Source organism: Nomascus leucogenys, chromosome 12 (genome assembly GCF_006542625.1).
Source record: "Nomascus leucogenys isolate Asia chromosome 12, Asia_NLE_v1, whole genome shotgun sequence".
Classification (NCBI taxonomy): Eukaryota; Metazoa; Chordata; class Mammalia; order Primates; family Hylobatidae; genus Nomascus; species Nomascus leucogenys.
Window position 1 is genome coordinate 665,138 of NC_044392.1, and position 21,774 is coordinate 686,911.

The 21,774-nt window shown below is 49.8% G+C and overlaps 2 protein-coding genes across 3 annotated transcripts in view; one reads left to right on the forward strand and one right to left on the reverse strand.

Moving 5' to 3' along the window:
- Positions 1-2,623, forward strand: part of ZCCHC17 (zinc finger CCHC-type containing 17) — a 72,453-nt gene extending 69,830 nt beyond the window's left edge. For both annotated transcript variants that reach the window (XM_030823275.1, XM_030823276.1), the window contains one exon: positions 1,703-2,623. In XM_030823275.1, coding sequence (XP_030679135.1) covers positions 1,703-1,864 — 162 coding nt within the window. In that variant the 3' untranslated portion in view covers positions 1,865-2,623. The remainder of the gene's footprint in view (positions 1-1,702) is intronic.
- Positions 1,683-11,492, reverse strand: FABP3 (fatty acid binding protein 3). Its single transcript, XM_003276339.3, has 4 exons — positions 10,893-11,492; positions 7,044-7,216; positions 5,061-5,162; positions 1,683-3,614 (listed from the first exon to the last, which is right to left on the reverse strand). Exons 1-4 carry the CDS (start codon positions 10,963-10,965, stop codon positions 3,561-3,563), a joined length of 402 nt encoding a protein of 133 aa, XP_003276387.1. The 5' UTR covers positions 10,966-11,492; the 3' UTR covers positions 1,683-3,560.
- Between the last annotated feature and the right edge of the window lie 10,282 nt (positions 11,493-21,774).

Here is a 21,774-nt window from a genome sequence, read left to right on the forward strand (position 1 = left end):
AAAAACACTTTGGATGTCCCTTCGTGGTCACCAAAATGTTACTGGGGGTCCTTGCTCACAGAGCTTCCAAGATGGTGGCGGGCTGCTTCCAAGATGGTGGCAAGCCTCGTGTTCTCTGACCTGGGGTTCTTGGCCTCACGGATTCCAAGGAGTGGAATCTTGGGCCATGCAGTGAGTGTTACAGCTCTATTAGAAGCTGTGGGTCATGGAAGAGAACCGTGGAACCCAGTGACTAGTGTTCAGCTCGATTAGGATGAACCCAGGCACTTAGCCATGCAGGAACAATGGCAAAGCCTTTAGCCCGATCAGCAGTGGCAATGGGCGCCTCGCTGGATCAGGAGCACAGCGGACACCCTGCCTGATCCAGAAGAATGGAAGTCAGCGGCGGTCTGCGATGGCGGCAAAACAGCAGTGGTGGACAGCGAGCGAAAGCTCAGCTCAAGCCATAACAAACACGGACCAGAAGAGTGCAGTTACAAGATTTAATAGAGTGAAATAGAGTGAAAACAGAGCTCCCATACAAGGGGAGAGGACCCAAAGGGGGTTGCCCTCAGCTCTTCTTTATGAGTATAATCTTGTGAGGTGGCTATAAAGTTAGAGATGATGAATATTCAAGGGTAGCAAGTACAGGCTTATTATTTGATGGCAGTTATTTCCCCTGGCACCAGGATCTAATAGAAACCAGAATAGGAGTCAGGAGTTCTAAATCTTTTACTCCTATTCTTTGACCTTGGATATGTGAGTCACTGTTTCTAGATAGACTGGCTAGTCTTTAGGGACCCCTTTCAGCTTTAATATCCTGCACTTTAAAAAATGAAAGTAATAAGATACTTGTTTAAAAAAAAATCAAATTGGACAGAAGTATTTGAAGGAAAAAGTGAAAGACCCATATCCTTTCCCCCATTCAGTTCATTCCCAATGTGTAACACTTATTACCAGTTTGATGTATCCTTTTCAGTGTTCTCTGTGTATACTAAATATACACAAGTATGTGTAACATACACACTTTATATCATGCACATGTATATATAAATACACATGTATATGTTATACGCACTGGAACCTACAATACATATTATGTCTTGGTTCTTTTACTTAACATGTTTTAGCTATTTTTTTCTTGTTGGTACTTAAAGATTTACTTCATTGTTTTCAATGTCTTATACTTTATTAAGTGTTGGCTGGACATGGTGTCTCACACCTGTAATCCCAGCACTTCGGGAGGCCAAGGTGGGCAGATTGCTTGAGCTTAGGAGTTTGAGGCCAGCCTGGGCAACATGGAGAAGCCCCATCTCCATAAAAATTAGCAGGGTGTGGTGGTGCATACCTGTGGTCCCAGCTACTTGGGAGGCTGAGGTGGGAGGATTGCTTGAGCCCAAGAGGTTGAGGTTGCAGTGAGCTGTGATCGTGCCACTGCACTGCACTCTAGCCTGGGCAACAGAGCGACACTGTCTAAAAGAAAATTAAGTGGTCCCCTATTGATCGTGTGCTATAATTTTTCTTTTTTTCTCTTTTTAGAGATGAGATCTCACTATGTCAGCCAGGTTGATCTTGAACTCCTGGCCTCAAGCATTCCTCCCACCTCGGCTTCCCAAAGTGCTAGGATTACAGGTGTGAGCCACTGCACCTGGCCGATTATGTGCTATGATTGTTAAAAGCAAATATACACATACAATGTTGACTTTTAAAATTTTCTTTTCAGGAGAAGAAGAAAAAGAAACATAGAGATAGGAAGTCATCTGACTCTGACAGCTCAGACTCTGAGAGTGATACAGGCAAGAGGGCAAGGCACACATCAAAAGACAGCAAGGCAGCAAAGAAGAAGAAAAAGAAGAAGAAGCACAAGAAGAAGCACAAGGAGTGAGAGTAGAAAGAGTGTAGGGGGTGGTTGAGAGGAAGGAACTAGGAGCCTTGTGCCTTGAGACTCCTAGAAAGACTCAATAGTGAGAATACAGCCTCCCACCCCATTAACTTCACTCCCATGGGAGATGGCTTCCCTCATGCAACAGGCAGGTTTGGGAGTTGGAGGTCAAAAGCAGCTGCCTGAATGAGTTGTTGTTTCCCTATCACTCCTGGTCCCTTTGCAAGTGAACCCTGCAGCTCACCCATTCATTCACCCATTCAGCAGGAGGTCCTGTTACCCTCTCCAGCTGCCACTGCCAGAGCTGGATTCCTGTAAAGGAGTCCAGGCTAGAGCCACAGAGACTGTTGTGGAGGTGAGTTTGGCTGTAGTTAGAGTGATTGGACCCTTCCTATTGGTCTGTCTTGGGCCAGTTGGTGGGTGATCTCTGCTGCATCCAACACGGGAGCAGAGAGAGACTGGCAGCAGGAGGGGGAACATGGTGAGAAGTGGTGCTCACTTTTCCCATTCCTCCTAACATAGTTCTACTGTGCTAGAAGTGGCATCCAGCGGCCACAGCTAGAAAACAGTCTGCAGTGTGACTTAACTTGTGTATTGCATTCCAGCAGACCACTGAACCAGACAGCGAAGCCAAGATCATTGTTCTACTTTGTATTTACTACAGTGTGAATCAGTTGATTCTACTTCAGGTCCTTGCTTAAAGTCCTGTCACTAAATGGAAATGTGTTTGGTTTTAAACTTACTGAAAGTTATTTTTCCTATAATCCTTCTTCCTGGGTAACTTACAGACTTAAAGTCACTGAGCCTGCATTAGCTGACAAAAACATTTAATATGTTACCTTAGACCTTGGAGAGATGCCCAGCAGAGGTACAGAGCCAAAGGCACTAGCAGATCACAGCCTTCTTGGGAGATCACTTATAAGCCCTCCCTTTTGTAATGATCAGATGCCCTCTTCCCTCAGGGTTGATTAGAGAAGCAGTAAAAATTTGTAGTCCTGAGTACTAGCCTGGTGCACAGGTCAGCAGTCCTCTTGGCCAGTGGTCATTTTCTCCCACCACCATGGTACAAGCCTGGGTTCTGTGCCCTGAACCTGAATTCTGGAAAGGGAGAGACTACAGCATTTCACAGAGAACAGCCAGACCCAACAGCTTTCAGTGTAGGATGGGCCTGAAGTGACAGTTCAATAGCCAAACCTGGGGAAGCCCCATCACTGACTGAACTAGGTCATTTGACCATGGAGGGGGGCAGTGTAAAGGCAAAGTGTAGGTACAGCTGTTTTATTATTGGATGTGTAAGGTGATCAGCTGATTAACAGGCTCCGAGACTGTCCATTTCAGTCTCCTATCCAGTGCTTCTTCCTGAGTAACCTTCAGGCAGTTATTTCTGCCCACTCTCTGACACACAGGATAAACCAAGACTCCCAGAGTTATGTTACCAAAGGCAAAAAGGCAACTGGGTGGCCTTGGCTCTGTTTTATTGACCTCAGAGCACCCTATGAGTGCAGTTAAAAAAAAAAACAAACCAAAAAAAAAAAACCACATACACCATGGGAACTGGAACTGGATCCCGGTCAGTAGCACCTGACGCCAGAAGAATTCGTGGATTTGTACAAAATGCAGAGGAAGAAATGAGGCAATGTGGTGCTGAGTCGAGGGGTAGCCGATTGGCAGAGTAATAGTCAGCAACAGTGCAGTCAGGTCATGCCTCTTTCTCGTAAGTGCGAGTGCAAACTGCAGTGCCGTGGGTGAGTGTCTGGAAGGAAAGACAGAGTGAGATGGGTGGAGCCAGGAAGGCCATTGCGAGCATTCTACCCTCCCTTCCTCCTGATAATTGTCACTTGAATACCTACTATGTGCCAGCTATATGTAGGTGTGTGTGTGTATGTGTATTTGTGTGTGTGTGTGTATATATATATATATATATAAATTTTTTTTCTGATATATACAGCAAATCCTTAAGACGGGCATTGTAATTCTTAGAGATTTGGAAAAAACGAGCCTTTAGAGAGGAAGTAATTTGGTCAAGATCCTGAGTGTGTGTCCTTCCCTTACACCATTTGGCTTCCTTCATCCTTAGTGTCTAAGATGGTGCCTGGCATATAGTTGACAAATAGGAAAAATATCCAGAGACTCAGGAAAGGACTGTGTTTGGCTACTGACTCCAATCCTTCCCTAACTTGGAGTAGTGCCAGGGCCAGAGCCCTGTACCTCCCGCTATCCAGTCTGGCATCATAGAGCCGGACCCATGACCTCACCATAGTTCAGTTGCCACTGAGAATTTGGTCCTGCATATCACATCCCCACCAGAGCTAGGCACCTCATTCCAAACTTCAAGGGGACCCCTGTCCCACATGAGTGCAAGAATGCAGTTAACAGGTTATGCTGACCCAAGAAGGTGTGCAGTGAAGATGCCGAGGTGAAAATCTGAGGTCCTGTGGTTAGGCAGAATCCACAGTCGGCTGCTCTCCCTGAGTCTGGGGGGAGTTCAGTCAAGGCTAGATTCTCTAAATGAAGTCCCCAAGCTTGAACAGACCTGCCAGCCTGGCTGCGGTAGTACTTCCTACCCAGGCAGTAGTCAAGTAGTTGCAGTAGGCCAGACATAGAAAGCATGAAAATGGGGTAGGACTAGAATGGGGAAGAAAGGACTGTACTGTCATTCAGTGTCCCCACCAGTCACGAGCCTGTCCCTGCAAGTGACGATGCAGTCCTAGGAAGGAGAGGAAAGGGAATGCCGAGATAGGCAGTGGGAGCCTCTGCTAGAGGGCCTGCGATCAGACTTGGCCATTTTCTACTTCTTCCTGAGGCGAGGCAAGGTAGAAACAGGAAGAGCAAACAAAGGACATGGAGCACCTGCTGTGTCCTCAATCGGTGATGCTTTGTGCTGTGCACACACTGTCTCTTACAGGCTTCCCATCAGCCCTACAAAGTTGGTATTATTAATACCCATTTTACAGTTGCACTTGGAGAAGGTGATTTTCCCACAGTCATGCAGCCTGTAAGGTAAGATTTGAGTCCCCGCCTGTGTGAGTCCAAAGCCACTACACAGAAAATTCCCACATGATACCACCCTGACCCACAACCACTCTCTTGTCCCAGCTTCTACGGCTCTTGGGGGAGGACCTGGCTTTTTAGAACAGGCTTGGCTGAAAGAGTAGTAGTAATAACCAATCAGATATGGCTCCAAAGTTGCCCATCTTACCAGGATGAGTTTTCCATCAATTAGCTCCCTCACAAGTGTCGTCTCTTGCCCGTCCCATTTCTGCAGGTGAACAAGTTTCCCTCCATCCAGTGTCACAATGGACTGTGGAAAGAGGGTAGAGGCCTGAGCTGTGATCATAGTCAGGAATCGAGAGGCAGGATGGGCTCTGGACACTGGGGCCATAGAGGACACAGCCTTTGACCCAAACTAGTGATGGTGTGAGGACAAGAGCTCAGGCAATCCACCTCCCAGCTAGCCCTGCAGGACATCTAGTTCACCTCCAGCCTCTGCTCCCCTACTGCCTTGCTAGGGAAGAGGCCTTCAGATATTAGGCAAGGAGGGAGAGGCAGGCAGTATGGGGAAGCCAGAGAGCCTGGCTCTGAGAAGTACCACAAGCCTTCAAGATAGACACGTATCTGTACTCCAGGTGATGCCCATAGCCTGGTCCCCTCAGATACAGGTGGGATTTACTAGTCTATCCCTGGGAAAGACTGACTGAGGAGGAGGAGTAGTCCTGAGAATCTTTATCCAGCCTTGTGGTTAGTCCACATAATGTCTAAAAGACCCTTAGTGATAGGAAGTAGTGGATAATTAGACTTCCTGCCCTGTATTCCTACACCTTTTCTTGGTCCACATCATGTGACCTCTTTAGCAAGAGGGCAGCAACCACAAAGTACTGTGACTGGATGCCCTTGAAGTGTTCCTCAGCTCTGGATGCTGCCAGCATACATACATCAGCTGGTTCTCATTTGGCAGCTCTTCCAGGTCTCTCCGAGGAGTTTGGGGGCCACGAGGCCAGGCTAAGGGATCCTGATGAGCAAGGTGGTTCAGTAGGAGAATCCGAGAAGGTTCTGTGTGTTGTTCAGGTGAGAAGGAGTATGAGGCCTGTCTCTTAGTGTGCTCTTTTTTATCCTTACCTTACTCCTTGTTCTCATTCCCCTAGTTTTTTTTGCCTACTCAGAGTAGATACTTTTGCCCTAGGCATTCCAGGGGGCTATTGTGTTTAATTGGGGTTCTTGCCCCTTGAGAAAGTAGGCAAGTCCAAGGAGGTAGGAGCATGTGGTGGGGCAGCCCCCTTTATCCAAGGTAGACTGCCATTTTGGGCACCATCCCCAGCTCTGCTGCCAGCCACCTGTGTGATCCTGTTCTTTCTGGGGACAGCTATGAGGAAGAGGAAACAGCTGATGGGGCTGAATGATAGTGTCATGATAGAACACTGCTATAGGGACATCCTATAGAGGTCAAAGCCCCTAAGTTCTCTCGCTCCCATGCCTGGCCTGGAAGGCTGAGGCAAGCTGCCAAGACAGCCACTGCAGGGTGATAGAACCCTGGGAGGAGGGGCTGAGGCTTGGTGGGAAGACATTGCAAACACATTCATGACAAGGTGAATGTCCTATCACGGAACATAGCTCTTCCTGCCTGTCAGCTGGCAACATCGGAAATAGTTTGTCAGGGTCATTGGTCATGTCTGGGAGTTAGAAGTTGAAGCGGCATCTGAGTAGGTGCTTCTTGTTTCTGGCTGCCTTTTTTGCTGCTGGAGGCCACGATGACCTCAGTCAGTGGAGGGCCCTGACTTCTGGGCATCATTCCTAAAGCACTTCAGGTCACAGCCATGGCCACATAACTCCGCCGTCTATGGAAGGGGAAAGAAACCTAGAGCTACTGCATACCTTGCAGGGGGTCACCCAGCTGGAGCTGGAGTAGATACTGAGGTCAGAAGAACATCCTGGCTCTGTGCTGCCCATTCCGAGGCAGATAATAGGTGAATCCCAAGAAGGGCGGGAAGAAAACAAGAGGACAGAACTGGCGTGTAGCATCAGCGGCATTCTAGCACTACACAGGCTTTATGAACCTTGTTTCATTTAAATTCCCCATGATAGTCTGCCCCTCAGGGTGCAATACCAGGGAGCCAAGACTACCAGCCTATTCTCTTTTAAAAAGAGTCTCAGCACTCTCCATTCCCCACCCGTTTCCCTGACTTACCTTGACCTTCCTGTCATCTGCTGTTGTCTCATCGAACTCCACCCCCAGCTTAAAGCTGATCTCTGTGTTCTTGAAGGTGCTGTGTGTTTTTACGGTGAGAATGTCCCCATTCTTTTCGATGATTGTGGTAGGCTTGGTCATGCTGGCCACCTGCCTGGTAGCAAAACCCACACCTGAGGGTAGGGGGAAGGTTATGAGTATACGAGCTGGGGTAGAGAAGCAGTGTACGAGAAACTCAGTGAATAACTCAGGCCTGGGTATGGAGAAGTGGAGGACGTATCTTTCAAAGCCTTTGCATGGGAATTTTAAAATTCAGTCTTGCCCTTAGTTCTGTTTGGTGAACACAGATTACTGATCCCATTAGATGAGATACTTAAGGAACAGCGGTGTCATAGCAAGTCAGTGGCAGAGCTGGGATTAGAACAAGCTACTATTGGGCTGAGTGTGGTGGTTCATGCCTGTAATCACAACACTTTGGGAGGCCAAGGCAGGCGGATCACATGAGGCCAGGAGTTCAAGACCAGCCTGGCCAATATGGTGAAACGCCGTCTCTACTAAAAATACAAAAAATTAGCCAGTTGTGGTGGTATGTGCCTGTAATCCCAGCTACTCAGGAGGCTGAGGCTGAGAATTGCTTGAACCTAGGAGGTGGAGGTTGCAGTGAGTCGAGATTGTGCCACTGTACTCCAGCCTGGCCGACAGAGTGAGATTCCATCTCAAAAAAAAAAAAAAAAGCTACTGTTAAGTACTATGAGCTTTTTGTGTAGTAAGCACTGTACATGTTATCTCCTTTAGTTCTTCCTGTTCCTCTGAAGACTGTTTCCACGTTACAGATGCAAAAACAGGTAAAGCCCAGGGTCACAAATCTGGGATTGAAGCCCAGAACTGTCTGACTCCAGAGCTTACTTAAGTGCTCAGCTATACTACCTCACAAGGTTGGAACATAAGGCTGCCTTCCAGGGCACCTGAAAAGCTCTCAAAGCCTTAGGAATAAGGCTGAGGAAAGAAGAGAAACATAGAGTTTCCCTTCCAAAGCCTTAGGCATAAGAGTTTTCCAACTTTGGAAGTTTTTACCCTGAAACTAAGAAATGTTAGTGCTCTTGTCCCTTATATATGGCAACCCATCATTTTCAAAGCCTGTTATCTATGATCTAGGAGTTAGAAAGTATTTGTCCTATTGTACAGATTAAGGAGGAGCCTAAAGCGGTAGCAACAATGAGTTAGACTCAAACCCGTCTCCTGACTCCCAGTCTAAGGCTCTACAGAGACTCTTTTCCTGACCCAATCATGGCTTCCTTGGGTACTGGGCAAAGTCCTAAGTGTCCTGCAAGCAAGTAAAGAACAAAGAACTAATCATGACTGCCCCCTCTCCCCGCAGCAGCTTAACGCTGAGCTGTCCCCCAAGGCAAAGGTGAGGCAGGAGGCAGCCCAGTGTAGTGAGGTGGTGTGTGTAAAGTCTCCAAATGTACCTGGCTACGTAGTGCTTGCTGGAAGCTAGGTACTCTGCACATGCCCTACATGGGTTGTTTTACTTAATGCTTGTAACAGCCTTGAAGCGTAGATTATCCCCAGTTTACAATGAAGAGAGTGAAGTGTCTTGTCTAAATTCAAACAAAATAAACTACTGACATAGATTTGAATCTAGGCTCCAAAACTGTTGACTGTTTTCACTGGGCGATTCTGCCCAGCACATACTCAATCCAGGCCAGCAGTTGTGCCTGTGGTCACTGGTACTAGATGGGACCGCTTTGCCCCTTGAGAGCCCTAGGTCTACAGCAGGACGGGCAGGGGCTGCCTCTGCCATTATGCTGTCAGCCCACCCTTGCTTGGCCAGTGAGGAACTTGACATTCCCCCTTGCTATCAGGATGAGTCAGGCCAATCACACTCCCCTGCACAGAGCAGGACCTTGTCACGGCACTGGGAGCTCTGGTCACTTAGGACCTACCCAGAGGTATGGAGTGTTTGAAAAGGAAGCCACTGCGGGAAGAGTGAGGGTCTGAACCAAGAGAAACTAAGAATATTGAGCTGACAGAATTTAGGAGACTCAAGGAGATCTGGGTTCTACTTAGAAATGAAGCCAGCACTTTGGCTGGGCATGGTGGCTCACACCTGTAATCCCAGCACTTTGGGAGGCCGAGGCGGGCGGATCACGAGGTCAGGAGATCGAGACCACGGTGAAACCCTGTCTCTACTAAAAATACAAAAATAAGCCGGGTGTGGTGGCGGGCGCCTGTAGTCCCAGCTACACGGGAGGCTGAGGCAGGAGAATGGCGTGAGCCCAGGAGGCGGAGCTGGCAGTGAGCCGAGATCGCGCCACTGCACTCCAGGCTGGGCGACAGAGCGAGACTTCGTCTCAAAAAAAAAAAAAAAAAAAAAAATGAAGCCAGCACTATTTACTGAGAGCTGAGGAGGGTATTTTCCCAGGCTTTCCATTCCTATGATAAGAATGCAGGCTGCGTTAGCATAAGCTGCTGAAAGATAACAGGACTTCAGGGAGACCAGCCGGCGGACCCAACTTGTGGCAGAATAAGGGAGCAAGAATGGTAAAGTTGCAGCTCAGTTCAAGACTCAGCTCTGGCCCAGCTTTGGAAGGAGGAACTAAATCTGGGCATTCCAACTTCCTGGTAGCTGCTGGGCTGTGTTTGTGGGGGCTGGGGGGTGCTCCTCTAAGAATGACTGCCTACCTGGAATTACTGGGCATAGCGCCCAAGATAGGGTAGGGGCTGTTGAGAGCTTTGACCTCTCCGTCTAAGCCCAAAGCAGTATAAGAAGGGCTGAGGTCAATCATTAGCTAAACAGTTCCTACTTTTCTTCCCACTCCCAGGGCCTGTAGGGTAGTGGGAAGAGCTGTGGGTTACAGATCTAGAAACCTTAGGTTTTCATATTGGCTCTGCCGTGGAATTGTTATAATACATTTCTACTCTCCGGTTTCAGTTTCCCTGTTGAACTAGATGGTATGGGAATCTCCAAGTTCATCACCTGTAAGATTGTTTGAATCTTTATTCTTCTCCATCCCAACACCACAGCAGTTCTCCACATCCTGCTAAACCAGTGACCCTCCCTCCCAGGTCTTGACCTTGCCTTGGGACCCTCTACTGCACATCAGAAGTCCAATGGCTTTCTCTGCCTACCCCTCACACAAATAGGTGAGCCTTGGGTTGCAGGAAAGGCCCAGCTGATCATGGGCCTCTTGCCCCACCCTACCACGAGGCTCACAGACAGTGATGAAGGCCTGGATACATAGACTGCAGGACAAGGTCAGACTGGCTGGTGAGAAAGGGCATTCACCAGCAAGAATTCTCTTCCCTAATCCAACATGGAGAGATGGGGATTGCTGCTTAATGCAGGTTCCTGTCTTACGTCCTTCTTATATCTGATTCACTGATCCACAGTTTTTTCCCCACTAATCTTTTTCCTCCTAGGTATTTTCTACTTGTTTAAGGTCATAGTACACTCCCTAGCTGCCGCATTCCCTTTCTGGGTTCAGTCTCCTCCAATTTCTAAACTACCCATGCCCCTGTTCTTTTTCTTCCCTAGCTAGACTCCCCTTCCTGTGATGAGTGTTCTTTATCCAAACCCTCCTCCTACCTCGAAATCATATATCCCTCTTCCTGGAAAGAGCCTCCCATACAGCTGCCTCCTTCCTCCACCTCCCTACCTTGGTCTCTAACCAAATTTGGACCACCAGTGCCCCCTCTGAACAGGCCCCACCTGCTCCAGGCCAGGCTGCCATCTCCCCGCTCCCCTATTCCCCAGTCTTAACCAGGAGGGATGCGGCAGGAGTGCTGCGTGGGGCACGCCACCAGCCCGTCCCCAAGCCAGCATCCTGAGCCCCGCGGCTTGCTCACCGAGTGACTTCATGTAGTCATCGAAATTCTTGCTGTCCACTAGCTTCCAGGTGCCCAGGAAAGCGTCCACCATAGTGATGCTGGGCTAGGCTGAGAGAAGCTACGAGAGAGCAGGCTCCGCCGGCGGCTCCCTGCCCGGGCTGCCGCTTTAAATAGCCCTCGCATCACATGAGGAGACGTGGCCCACGCCCCCGGCTCCCGAAATAGGAAGCCCCAGGCTAGGGCTCACCCAGGAGGGGCTGGTCCGCCCATCCCCCAACCCACCGAGGTGGGTGGGGACCAGCCAGTGGCGCCCTGCTTGCCTGCGTCAGCGCCAGTGCCTGGCCCCCGAGTCCCTACCCCAGGCTGGCAGGACCTTCTCCCTTTCCTGGCCCCTAGGCACTCTGGAATCTGAGAAGGAAGCAGCCGACACCAGCCCGAGAGCTAGGGCGCATGCCATGGATATCTTCCGTCCCCCAGTCCCTCTTTGAGCTTGGGGTCAGAGCAGAGATGAGACTAGAAAAGCAAAACGCCCTTGAGCTGGTGCCCACGCCGGGGAAAGCTCTGGTTGACTTCTGGCACGGGCATCTGTCCTCGTTTTACAAGTGAAGAGCCCGAGGCTCAGAGGGGAGCTGACAAGGTCTCAAGAAATGGGAGGGGGTGAATGGAGCTCAGATTGCAAGCTTAGTCTAGCGGGCTTCCGAGCTCGCGCTCTCCCTTCACTCTCACTGCCTGGTGGCGGAGACAGTCACCAGGGGCTCGGTCTGCGGCTGAGCTGACCTTGTCCTCCGCCTGTTTTGAGCAAAAGCCTGACCCATCGCGCCCCGCCCGCCTCACACGTGCTTGCCCCTCCCTGCGGAATGTCTCCTGCTGGCCCTCCTCCCTCCCCCCACCCCACCCCACCATCCAGCTCCCCACCCGCCCCTGCAAGTGCTCCGGGCTTTTCCGGTTTCTTCGCACAGCTCCGAGCTTTTTAGCTCAGGTCGTTCCTAGCTCCCCTCCTTCAGAAATTCTGCCAATTCGGTCAGCTCTTCAAGGCCCAAGGCTGCCTTCCCCACCTGCCGCCCTTTCTTTGACCTGTGCACACTAGCAAGCCGCCTGCACTTTTGGGTAATTTGCTGCCTCCTTTCGAGAGCCTGTTGTGCGGTAGTTTGTCACTGTATAGTTTACTAAGCACTTTCAGTAAAAATAAGACCTGCCTTGTATTGCTATTTATTGCATGCTGAGGGCTTTAGGTGTATTATTTCATTGAACTTATTTTATTATTATTTTTTAGAGACAAAGTCTCTCGCTGTGTCTCCCAGGCTGGAGTGCTGTGATGCCATCATAGCTCACTGCAGCCTCAAACTCCTGGGCTCAAGGGATGCTCCTACCTTAGCCTCCGCGGTAGCTGGGACTATAGGCACACGCCACCACACCTGGCCTCATTGAACTTTTAAAGCAAAATCCATGAAGTAGGTGTTACTGTATTATTTTCTCTTTTTAAAAGGATGAACAAGGTGAAGCTCTGAGGAGCTCACTCATTAATTCAGCAGTTAATAAAGCACCTACTTTGTGCCAGGCCCTGCTTTGGAGAGAGACAACAGGGAACAAGACACATTCACCTCTGAGCAGCCAGACACAAAACTAGTGTGGTGACTCTAAAGGGAGTCCTGTCCTGTCCTGACCTGAGGGCCCAATGTAGGCTTCTCAGAGGAAGTGAGGTATAAATGAGTTTCTGAGGGATGGCAGGAGGCCCTGCACACCAAGGAGTAGTGCCAAACTGAACTTCAGCCAGCAGCAGCCTGTCAGGGTGGGCCTGCAGAAGCCAACACAGGAGCCCTGAGGCCTGCCATGTGCATATAGTATGGCAGGCCCTCCCTCCTGGGACTCTGTTTCTCCATGTGCAAACCCTGCCTCCCTTCCCTGGACTGTTCTGGGAACAAGGCCAGGGAGGAAGAGCCCTCTCCCCACCCTAAGATCTTGATTCCTTTGGACAGTCCAGTTGCCAGAATACTCAGAGGCTCATTTCTCCCAAAGCTATAGGGACAGACCTCAGGGCTGGGCTTGGAGCCTTGGTGATCTCACTGTTGGAACAGGTGCCAGGAAAGGAGAAGGGGAAAAAGATGATTTCTGACTCAAGGTCACAGCCCTCACACATAGGGCCTCCTCTCAAGGACTGTGTGGCCATGAACCAGAACTGACTCCTTCTGTGGCCCTTCTAATGCAATGATGGAGAGCTGGGGCTGGGCTAATGGCTGCTGGCAGATCTGCGTTCTGATCTGAATTTTGTTGGGTACTAGCTGTGTGGCCTCGGGCAATTCACTTAAGCCATTCTGAGTCTCCATTTTTTTTTTTTTTTTTTTTTGAGAAGGAGTCTCGTCGCCCAGGCTGAAGTGCAGTGGTGTGATCTCGGCTCACTGCAACCTCCACCTCCTGGGTTCAAGCAATTCTCCTGCCTCAGCCTCCTGAGTAGCTGGGGTTACAGGCAACTGCCACCACGCCTGGAAAATTTTTGTATTTTTAGTAGAGATGGGGTTTCGCCATGTTGGCCAGGCTGGTCTTAAACTCCTGACCTCAGGTGATCTGTCTGCCTCGACCTCCTAAAGTTCTGGGATTGCAGGCATGAGCCACCACACCAGCTTCAGTGTCATCTTTAAAATGAAGGGATTTTTTTTTTGGAGATGGAGTCTTGCACTCTGTCGCCCAGGCTGGAGTGCAATGGCATTATCTCAGCTCACTGCAACCTCTGCCTCCCGGGTTCAAGCGACTCTCCTGCTTTAGCCTCCTGAGTAGCTGGGACTACAGGCGCGGGCCACTATGCCTGGCTAATTTTTATATTTTTAGTAGAGATGGGGTTTCGCTATATTGGCCAGGCTGGCCTTGAACTCCTGACCTTAAGTGATCCACCTGCCTCGGCCTCCCAAAGTGCTGGGATTACAGGCGTGAGCCACTGCACCTGGCCTATTTATTTATTTGGAGAGAGTCTCACTCTGTCACTCAGGCTGGAGTGCAGTGGCATGATCTCAGCTCATGGCAGCCTGGACCTCCCAGACTCAAGGGATCCTCCCACCTCAGCCTCCTGAGTAGTTAGGACTACAGGCGCATGGCACCACACCTGGCTAATTTTTTTTGTGTGTTTTTTTGGTAGAGACAGGGTTTTGCCATGTTGCCCAGGCTGGTCTTGGACTCCTGGCCTCAAGCAATCTGCTTGCCTCGGCTTCCAAAGTGCTGAGACTACAGTTGTGAGCCACGACACCTGGCCTGAGATAATACATTTAAATGCCGAGCATGGTTGACTTACTAAAGTTCACTGCTGCTGCTCCTCCTGCTGCTATTGTTATTATCTCCAGGGACAGTGCAGACACCTAAGACCTAATCTGAGCTCCGCCACTACCTACTGAGTTAGTTACCCACGGCAGATTGCTTTGCTTCTTTAATCCTCAGTTTTCTTATTTCTGGGACAGGATTAGAAACTGCTGCAACTGTGAAAAAGGGGCTATAGAGGTTTTTCAGGATGGGTTGGGGTGGGGGGCACTGCCAGAAAATCTATTTGCTCCCTCTCTTGGGCCTGTCCAAATTGAGCAGCATGGGGCTTTGAGGAGCTCTACTAGACAAACCTCAGACCAACTACCCTCACTGCCCTTCCCCCACCTTGCCACCGTGCTCAGACCTGGGTCACCGAGGTTAACCCATAAGCCACACCCCATCTCCTTTCCTCCTGGTTTACATCCTTCTCCCTTCTGAGTTATGTACAGTTCTCTCCTCATCCCTCTGAGTTACCTGCATCCTCTTCCTCTGTTATGCTGACTACATTTGGGGGAGAATGTGAGCCCTGTCCCTTTTTGTGCTCCTCTGTCTTGCCCTTGGCAGATCCAGATGTGGATATAACATCTGGCAGGGAGCAAGACCAGCGCCTGGCAAGAGCAGCATCTCCCCAGCCCTCATCCTATGGTGAGGTCACCGTTCTATGTTTCCACGGCAACCACAGGCTGGGAAGATGGAGAAGAGGAGAGATGAGTAATCAGAAGCCAGCCAATGAGATGAGCTGCAACAACGGATGATCCATGGGGCCATGGGAAGCAGGGACAAGGGAGGCCTGCTCAGCATGTTCAGCTGTTTCCTGGACCCTCCCTGCCATCTGGATGCCTCCACTAGAGAATGTGCTACTAGCACCAGGAAAGAGCTAGAGGCTGAAGAAGCTGAGCTAGAAGCTCTGCTGACCCAAGAACATGGCCCTCCTTTTTTGCCTCTTCAGGGTCTAAGTCTATGGATGCTGACTACCCCCGCCCCATCCCACCCCTAATATCTGCAACTGGGAACTTTTCCCATTTGCTGGGAATGATGGTGGGGCTCCTTCTGCCTCTGCCTGCCATGGAACCAGCAAGTCTTAGACATCCCTTCTTTTTATGCCCTTGGTCCATGATGTCTTTGTTACCAGAAAAGAGTCCCAATCCAGACCCCAAGAGAGAGTTCTTGCATCTCACACAAGAAAGAATTCGGGGCAAATCCACAGAATAAAGTAAAAGCAAGTTTATTAGAGAAGTAAAGAAATGTCTGTTTAGTAACCATTATTAACCTGTTCCTTTAACTCTTAACTGTAAACATTTTGTGACTAAGAATGTTTCACCTTGTGGGAGTGCATCCCAGCCAGGTCTCAGCTTCATTTTACCCAGCCTCTATTCAAGGTGGAGTCACTCTGGTTAGAATGCCTCTGACATCTTCAGATGCAGTGTCTTTGGAAAGAGCCCTGATTCTAAATTCCAGGCCTGCGCTTACTAGCTAGAGACCTAGAACAAGCTCCCTTTCCCCCTTCTGAGTCTCGTTTTCTCCCAAATAGAGGAAGGCCATCAACTTCTCAGGGTTGTCAGGAGGATTAAAAGAGATAACAAATGGAAAGCCTACCATGCACTAATATTAAAGGAATAGTAACTCCCTTCTCCTTTCCTCCTTCCAGTTCTTTTCCCCGGGATATTTGAGTAAGCCAAGGCCCTTTGAGACCCTGAATCAGTAGGAAAGGATTCAAGTATATGGCCAACTCCTCCTCACTGAGGTCACAGAGTGGCCTTCAGATCTTGGACGTAAGTTTCCTCATATTTCCCTTTCTCTCTCTTTAAATACTCATTCATTCTACCAACCTTAATTGAGCACCTCCTATGGCCAGGCACTGTGTAGGCCCAGTGGGGATCCAGGGTGAACGGGAGAGCTCCCTGCTGTCACTTAGCTCACAGTGCAGGGGGACTGCAGCCACAGTGGGTGGGGTGGAGTGTTCTTTCTGCCACTAGGAAATCTGCTTCCTTGTTCCCCAAGAGTTCTAGATACTGTGGGCTCGAGAGAACAAATGATGGCAGAAGGTAGAGGTTTACTCAACACCAATTTGCTTCTAAGAAACTGCTGCCTGTGGCAGAATGCTCCCTGAAATGAGAACAATGACCCTCCCTGCCCTGGGGGAGAGGGGGTACCTCAGTGGGGAGGGGCAATCTGCCTTCTCAGAAGCCAGCCTCTCCCTGTTGCTGACAGAAGAAAGCCCAGACTCTAGAGCCTGGTCGCATCTATTTCCTTGGTCTAATTTGTTACTGAAATCCTTTTTAAGAAGAGTTCCTGGCGGAGAATAAGGTATAGTATATTGACAAGACTGGGTGCATTCAGGGTGGTATGGCTGTAGACAGATACAGTATATTGAATGAATGAACAAATGAGTCAGTGAAGGAGAGAATCTATCTACCTCTCTAGCTTTTGGGGCTCTAGAGTGAGACTTGGGTTCCAATCTTGCCATATGTATACAATAGCTGTGTGACCTCAGGCAAGTCATGATCTCACTGGGTCTGTTTCTAAATCTGCAAAGAGCATTATCACTGTTCTCACCTAGCCAGCCTCCCAAGGACTGAGAAGCTAGGGGAGGACAAGTTGAGGAATGCAGCACAAAGGATGTTTCTCCAGCTCCTGGCCTCAAGCGATCCTCCTGCCTCAGCCTCTGCAGTAGCTGGGACAGGTGTACCTGGTGTATGTTTTTTCTCTTCCAGCCTCCTTCCTTGGCTGCCTGTGGTCCTTAGCACAAGACCCACTTTCTTTGACATGACCCCATAGCCACAACCTATAGCCTCACAGCCCACACTCTAGAGCCACTACCTGCCTCTCCCAGCTTTCCACACACACTGCAGCCACTCTGACCTTTGTGTGCCTTGAGGGGGCACCATGTTTTTCTCTTTATGTTTGCCAACAGTGCTCTTCCTCAACCCTACCATCTTTTCTTTTTTAAAAAATCTTTTAAAAATAATTTTTTTTTTTTTTTTTTAGACAGTCTGGCTCTGTCACCCAGGCTAGAGTGCAATGGTGCGATCTCCGCTCATTGCAACCTGTGCCTCCCAGGTTCAATCGATGCTCATGCTTCAGTCCCCTGAGTAGCTGGGATTACAGGCACCTGCCACCACACCCGGCTAATTTTTGTATTTTCAGTAGAGATGGGGTTTCATCATGTTAACCAGGCTGGTCTCCAACTCCTGACCTCAAGTGATCCACCTGCCTCAGCCTCCCAAAATGCTAGGATTACAGGCATGAACCACCACGCCTGGCCAACTCCTACTCATTTTTCAGCTTTCAGCGTAACTATCCTGCTTCTGGGTAGCCCCAACTTCCCTGGCCTTCCCTATCCTGCTTTGATGTTTGTTTCAGAGTCTGTCTTTGCCATTACACCGGAGGCCCTTAGAGGGCTGGGACCCAGTCTGTGTTGCTCCCTGCTGTGCACAGGACCTGGCATGTATTTGTGGAGTGGACAGTCTCTCCAGAGAAAAGAAAGCCACTTGTTCTTGCAGTGTTCTCTCTGTTTTGAAATTCTGACACCATCACCATCTCCTTCTCTACTACTCTCAACTTTCCTCCTGCCAAAGTATCCTGTTTTGTGTCCTCTTTCTCACTCCATCCCTGAGGGCCAGTAGCCTGGGCCACTTCCTGTGTCTGGTGGGGCCCCAAGTACTCCCAGGTGAGAATTGCCCTTTGGAAAGCATGAGTGTAGCCTGGATCTCAACAGCAGCTTTTTTGGGGGGACGGGGCTATTCCCAGAAAGTGATTAAACCAGGCCCCAGACCTGGGGCTGACTCTGGCTCCCTCCTCAAACTTCAGTTTCCTTTTCTCTCAAATGAAAAAAAGGTTGCCTCTGCAAAAATCTAAATAGCCTCTAATATTGGATTAGGTAAAGTGTAATTAGAAAGGTAAACCTTAGGCTTATAAAATGCCACCTCACATCACCATGAGTTCTCAAGCATGTTCATGTGCCATGTGGCCTGGCCTCCATCCCCTCTTCTGGCACCAAACAGGTAGTCCAGTAGTCATGCCTCATAATGCATTCTATTCAGGAACAGCTTACCCAAGATTGTGGAAGGATTCAAGCAGCTCCCGGAGACCTGACGAGCCTGGTTGGTGTGGCCAGATGCCCACTGTTGTCCCTGGGTGAGGAGAGCTGGCAAGCCATGGCAGGGTGGCTGGCAGGGAGTGTATCTTGGCCTCAGGAGTCTGAGGCCAGATGTGTTCCAGGAAGCAAGTACAAAGCCAAAACTGTCAGCCTGGCTTGGGCTGAGATCTTGGGAGTTATCCGGGATGGGTTGATGGGGCAGCAACCCAGGACTCTATAGTAAACAAAGACACTGGATAGGAAAAGGAAGGAGCCCATTGGCAGGAAGGACTGGGGGGGCTGGGGGTGACCAGGACTGGAGCCCAGGGTGAAAGATTTCTCCTTGTAAAGGTTGGCGGTGGGAGGACCATGAGGTTAGAGGGATAGGATCAGAGTCAGGAAAAGATAAAGTCAGATGAAGAAGGCTGTCCTTCTTAGAATGGGATCACCCTGTGCAGGAGTAGAAACAGTCCAGGTCACGCCTGTAATCCCAGCACTTTGGGAGGCCAAGGCGGGCAGATCACTTGAGGTCAGGAGTTCAAGACCAGTCTGGCCAACATGGTGAAACCCTGACTCTACTAAAAATACAAAAAAATTCGCAGGGCATGGTGGCGGGCACCTGTAACCCCAGCTACTTGGGAGGCTGAGGCAAGAGAATCGCTTGAACCCGAGAGGCGGAGGTTGCGGTGAGCCAAGATCACGCCACCACACTCCAGCCTGGGCAACAGAGTGAGATTCTGTCTCCAAACAAACAAACAAACAAACAAACAAACAAAAAATCAGCCCAGGCAGCACCAGGAGTCATAGTAGGCTGGTATGTGTCTGGCTACTGATTCTTCTCCCACCACTGGTGAGCCAGTTTATGATCTGTCAGAGGAAATGGGGAGGAGGTGTAAAGACCACCAAGAAAAGTTGGGAGACACGATACCTGCATGAACTTGGACAAGTCAGTCTCTCTGTGCCTGTTTCCTCCTCTGTGTGATGAGGATAGCAATGTCTAACCTTTCGAGAGAATAAATGAGATTGTGGGTATAGAGAAGTTTTGTGTGCTATGAGCCAGGTGCAGAAAATTGCGGCTGACATTGCTGCAGCACTCCCTGAGCACTGCACCGGACTTAGCAACTTTTTGTCTTGCAAACTCGTGTCACCCTGACAATAACCTAGTGAGGCAGGTACTATTCTCATCCCTGATTTACAGATGACAGCCAGGATTTGGACTCAGGTAGACTGGCTCTAGAGCTTGTGTGGCTTAACCATTATTCTACACTGGCTCTCCCTGTGACAGTGTTCACCCTGCCTTTTCTGTGACCTTGGGCCAGTCTCTTTTCTTCAGTGTTCCTAACTCTACAGTAGGAGATTGGGCCAGATGATCTATTTAATCCCTCAAGCTTTGGCACTCCGTGGTTCAGGAAAGGAACTTCCAAGTGGGGGAGAGGGTGAGGTGGGGCCAGGGCAGAGAGAGGACAAACTTTTTCCAGTGTCTCTGCCTTTTCATTAGTGAGTACGCTGGCAGGCTCCCCTTTGCCCTATAAGTGGGGCCAAGGGAACAGGTGATGCTCAGTCCCAGCCTGAAATATTCACTGGTCCCTGAGGATCACTGAGGTCTGACCACCAGGTCCGCCTGCCAATAGTTAGGCAAAGCCCATCTGCTTCTGCTAACAGACTCCAGAGGACTCTTCTTCAGTCTTCAGTCTCTACCCGCCTGTCTGGGCCCCAGTCCCCTCACCCAGGATCCGTTTATCTGGGCACCAGGCCTGGTCTGGGGCCTGGGGATGGGGCTATTTATAGATGTCTTCTGTCTCCTTGGCCTGGGCCTCTAGCCAGATTAGGCCATTCACACACATGCGTGTGCACACACACATTTTCTCTCTCGTCAATCACTCATTGAACTTGACTGTCACTAGTCTGATGCCTGGCCTCATGCTGAGTACAGATAACCAACAGATTACCTAGACTTGGTCCCTGCCCTCATAGAGGGATGGGAGAGGTGGACTTGTCTACAGACTGTGACAATGCAGAAAGGCTATTACTATCACATAGGTCTATCTCTATACCATGGAATACCATGGAGGGAGGGAGCCCCCCACTCCCAGGAAAGTCAGGAAAGGCTTCATATGGGAGGCACTCTTTGGGCTGGGTCTTGAAGGATAGGCATATAGGAGTCCACTAGATGTGGGGAGGGGAATTGGGAAGGCGGAGGAGAAGGGTTCATTGGGAGAGGATGAGATTTTCCTGGTGATTGCCCTGGGGTGACGGCAGAAGATAAAAATGGCAAGTGATGAAAATGGAAAGATAATGTAGGGCACACAGGAGAAGACCTTGCTCATGATCCAGGAGTCTGGCCTTCTTTCTGAAAGCAGTTGAGAGTAATGGAGGGTTTCGGGCAGGCGACCTTCATGATCCGATTTGTATTATGGGAAGAGTTCCCTGTCTGCTGTGTGGAGGCTGCATGGAAGATACCGGTTAGGAGGCTGTGGCAGCTGTCCAGACTGCACAGTCTTGCAGGGCCCACCCATGCCCACACTGCAACTAGAGAGAGGGGGAAAGGGAAGGGGACACACTCCTCCTAATTGAAGGCATGGCCTGGCCACTGCACACATCTTTTCTCTCTTGGCTACATCTAGATGCAAGTGAGACCAGGAAATATAGTGATTATTCTGGACTGCTTTTTACTCTAGAAAAGGGAGACAGTAGATATCAGGGTACTGGAGGTCTCTGATACAGTGGTTAAAAGTCTCTGAGCTGGGCATGGTGGCTCACACCTGTAATCCCAGCAATTTGGGAGGCCGAGGCAGGCGGATCACTTGAGGTCAGGAGTTCGAGACCAGCCTGGCCAACATGGCAAAACCCCATCTCTACTAAAAATACAAAAATTAGCTGGGCATGGTGGTGGGGCGTGCCTGTAATCCCAGCTACTCGGGAGGCCGAGGCAGGAGAATCACTTGAACCCAGGAGGCAGAGGCTGCACAGTGAGCCAAGATCGCGCCATTGCACTCCAGCCTGGGTGACAGAGCAAGACTCTGTTTCAAAAATAAAAAAGTCTCTGAAATCAGATTTCTGAGTTTAAGTCCTGCCTTAACCACTTACCATCTGTTCAGGCAGATTACTCACCCTCTCTTGTGCCTCAATTGCCTCCTTTGAGGGTACAGTGAGCTAACACACACCAAGTGCTTAGACAGATCCTGGCACAGAGTGAGGCCCAGAGCTGTTTTTGTTTCTAAGAGAAGTGGGGGCTCTGGGAACAGGTATTGCCCGACTCCCCCGGAATCGCTGAGGCACCCACATTGGGGCAGATGTCTGGCTAGGGCAGCCAGGACTACGAGCTGTGCCCTTTAGCCCCATTCTCTCAATCCCCATGGCTTAGCTGAAGCAGAGGATGCTGGGAGCAGGGTATGGGGGTCCTGGGAAAAGAAAGGAAGGTGGATTTCGGAGATAATTCAAAGATAGCCCAAGAAATGATGTCTCTGCATCTAGGGGCTTCAGATGCAGCCCAGCCTGGAGCCGCTTTCCCTCACGGGACAACAGATCTCCCAGGGC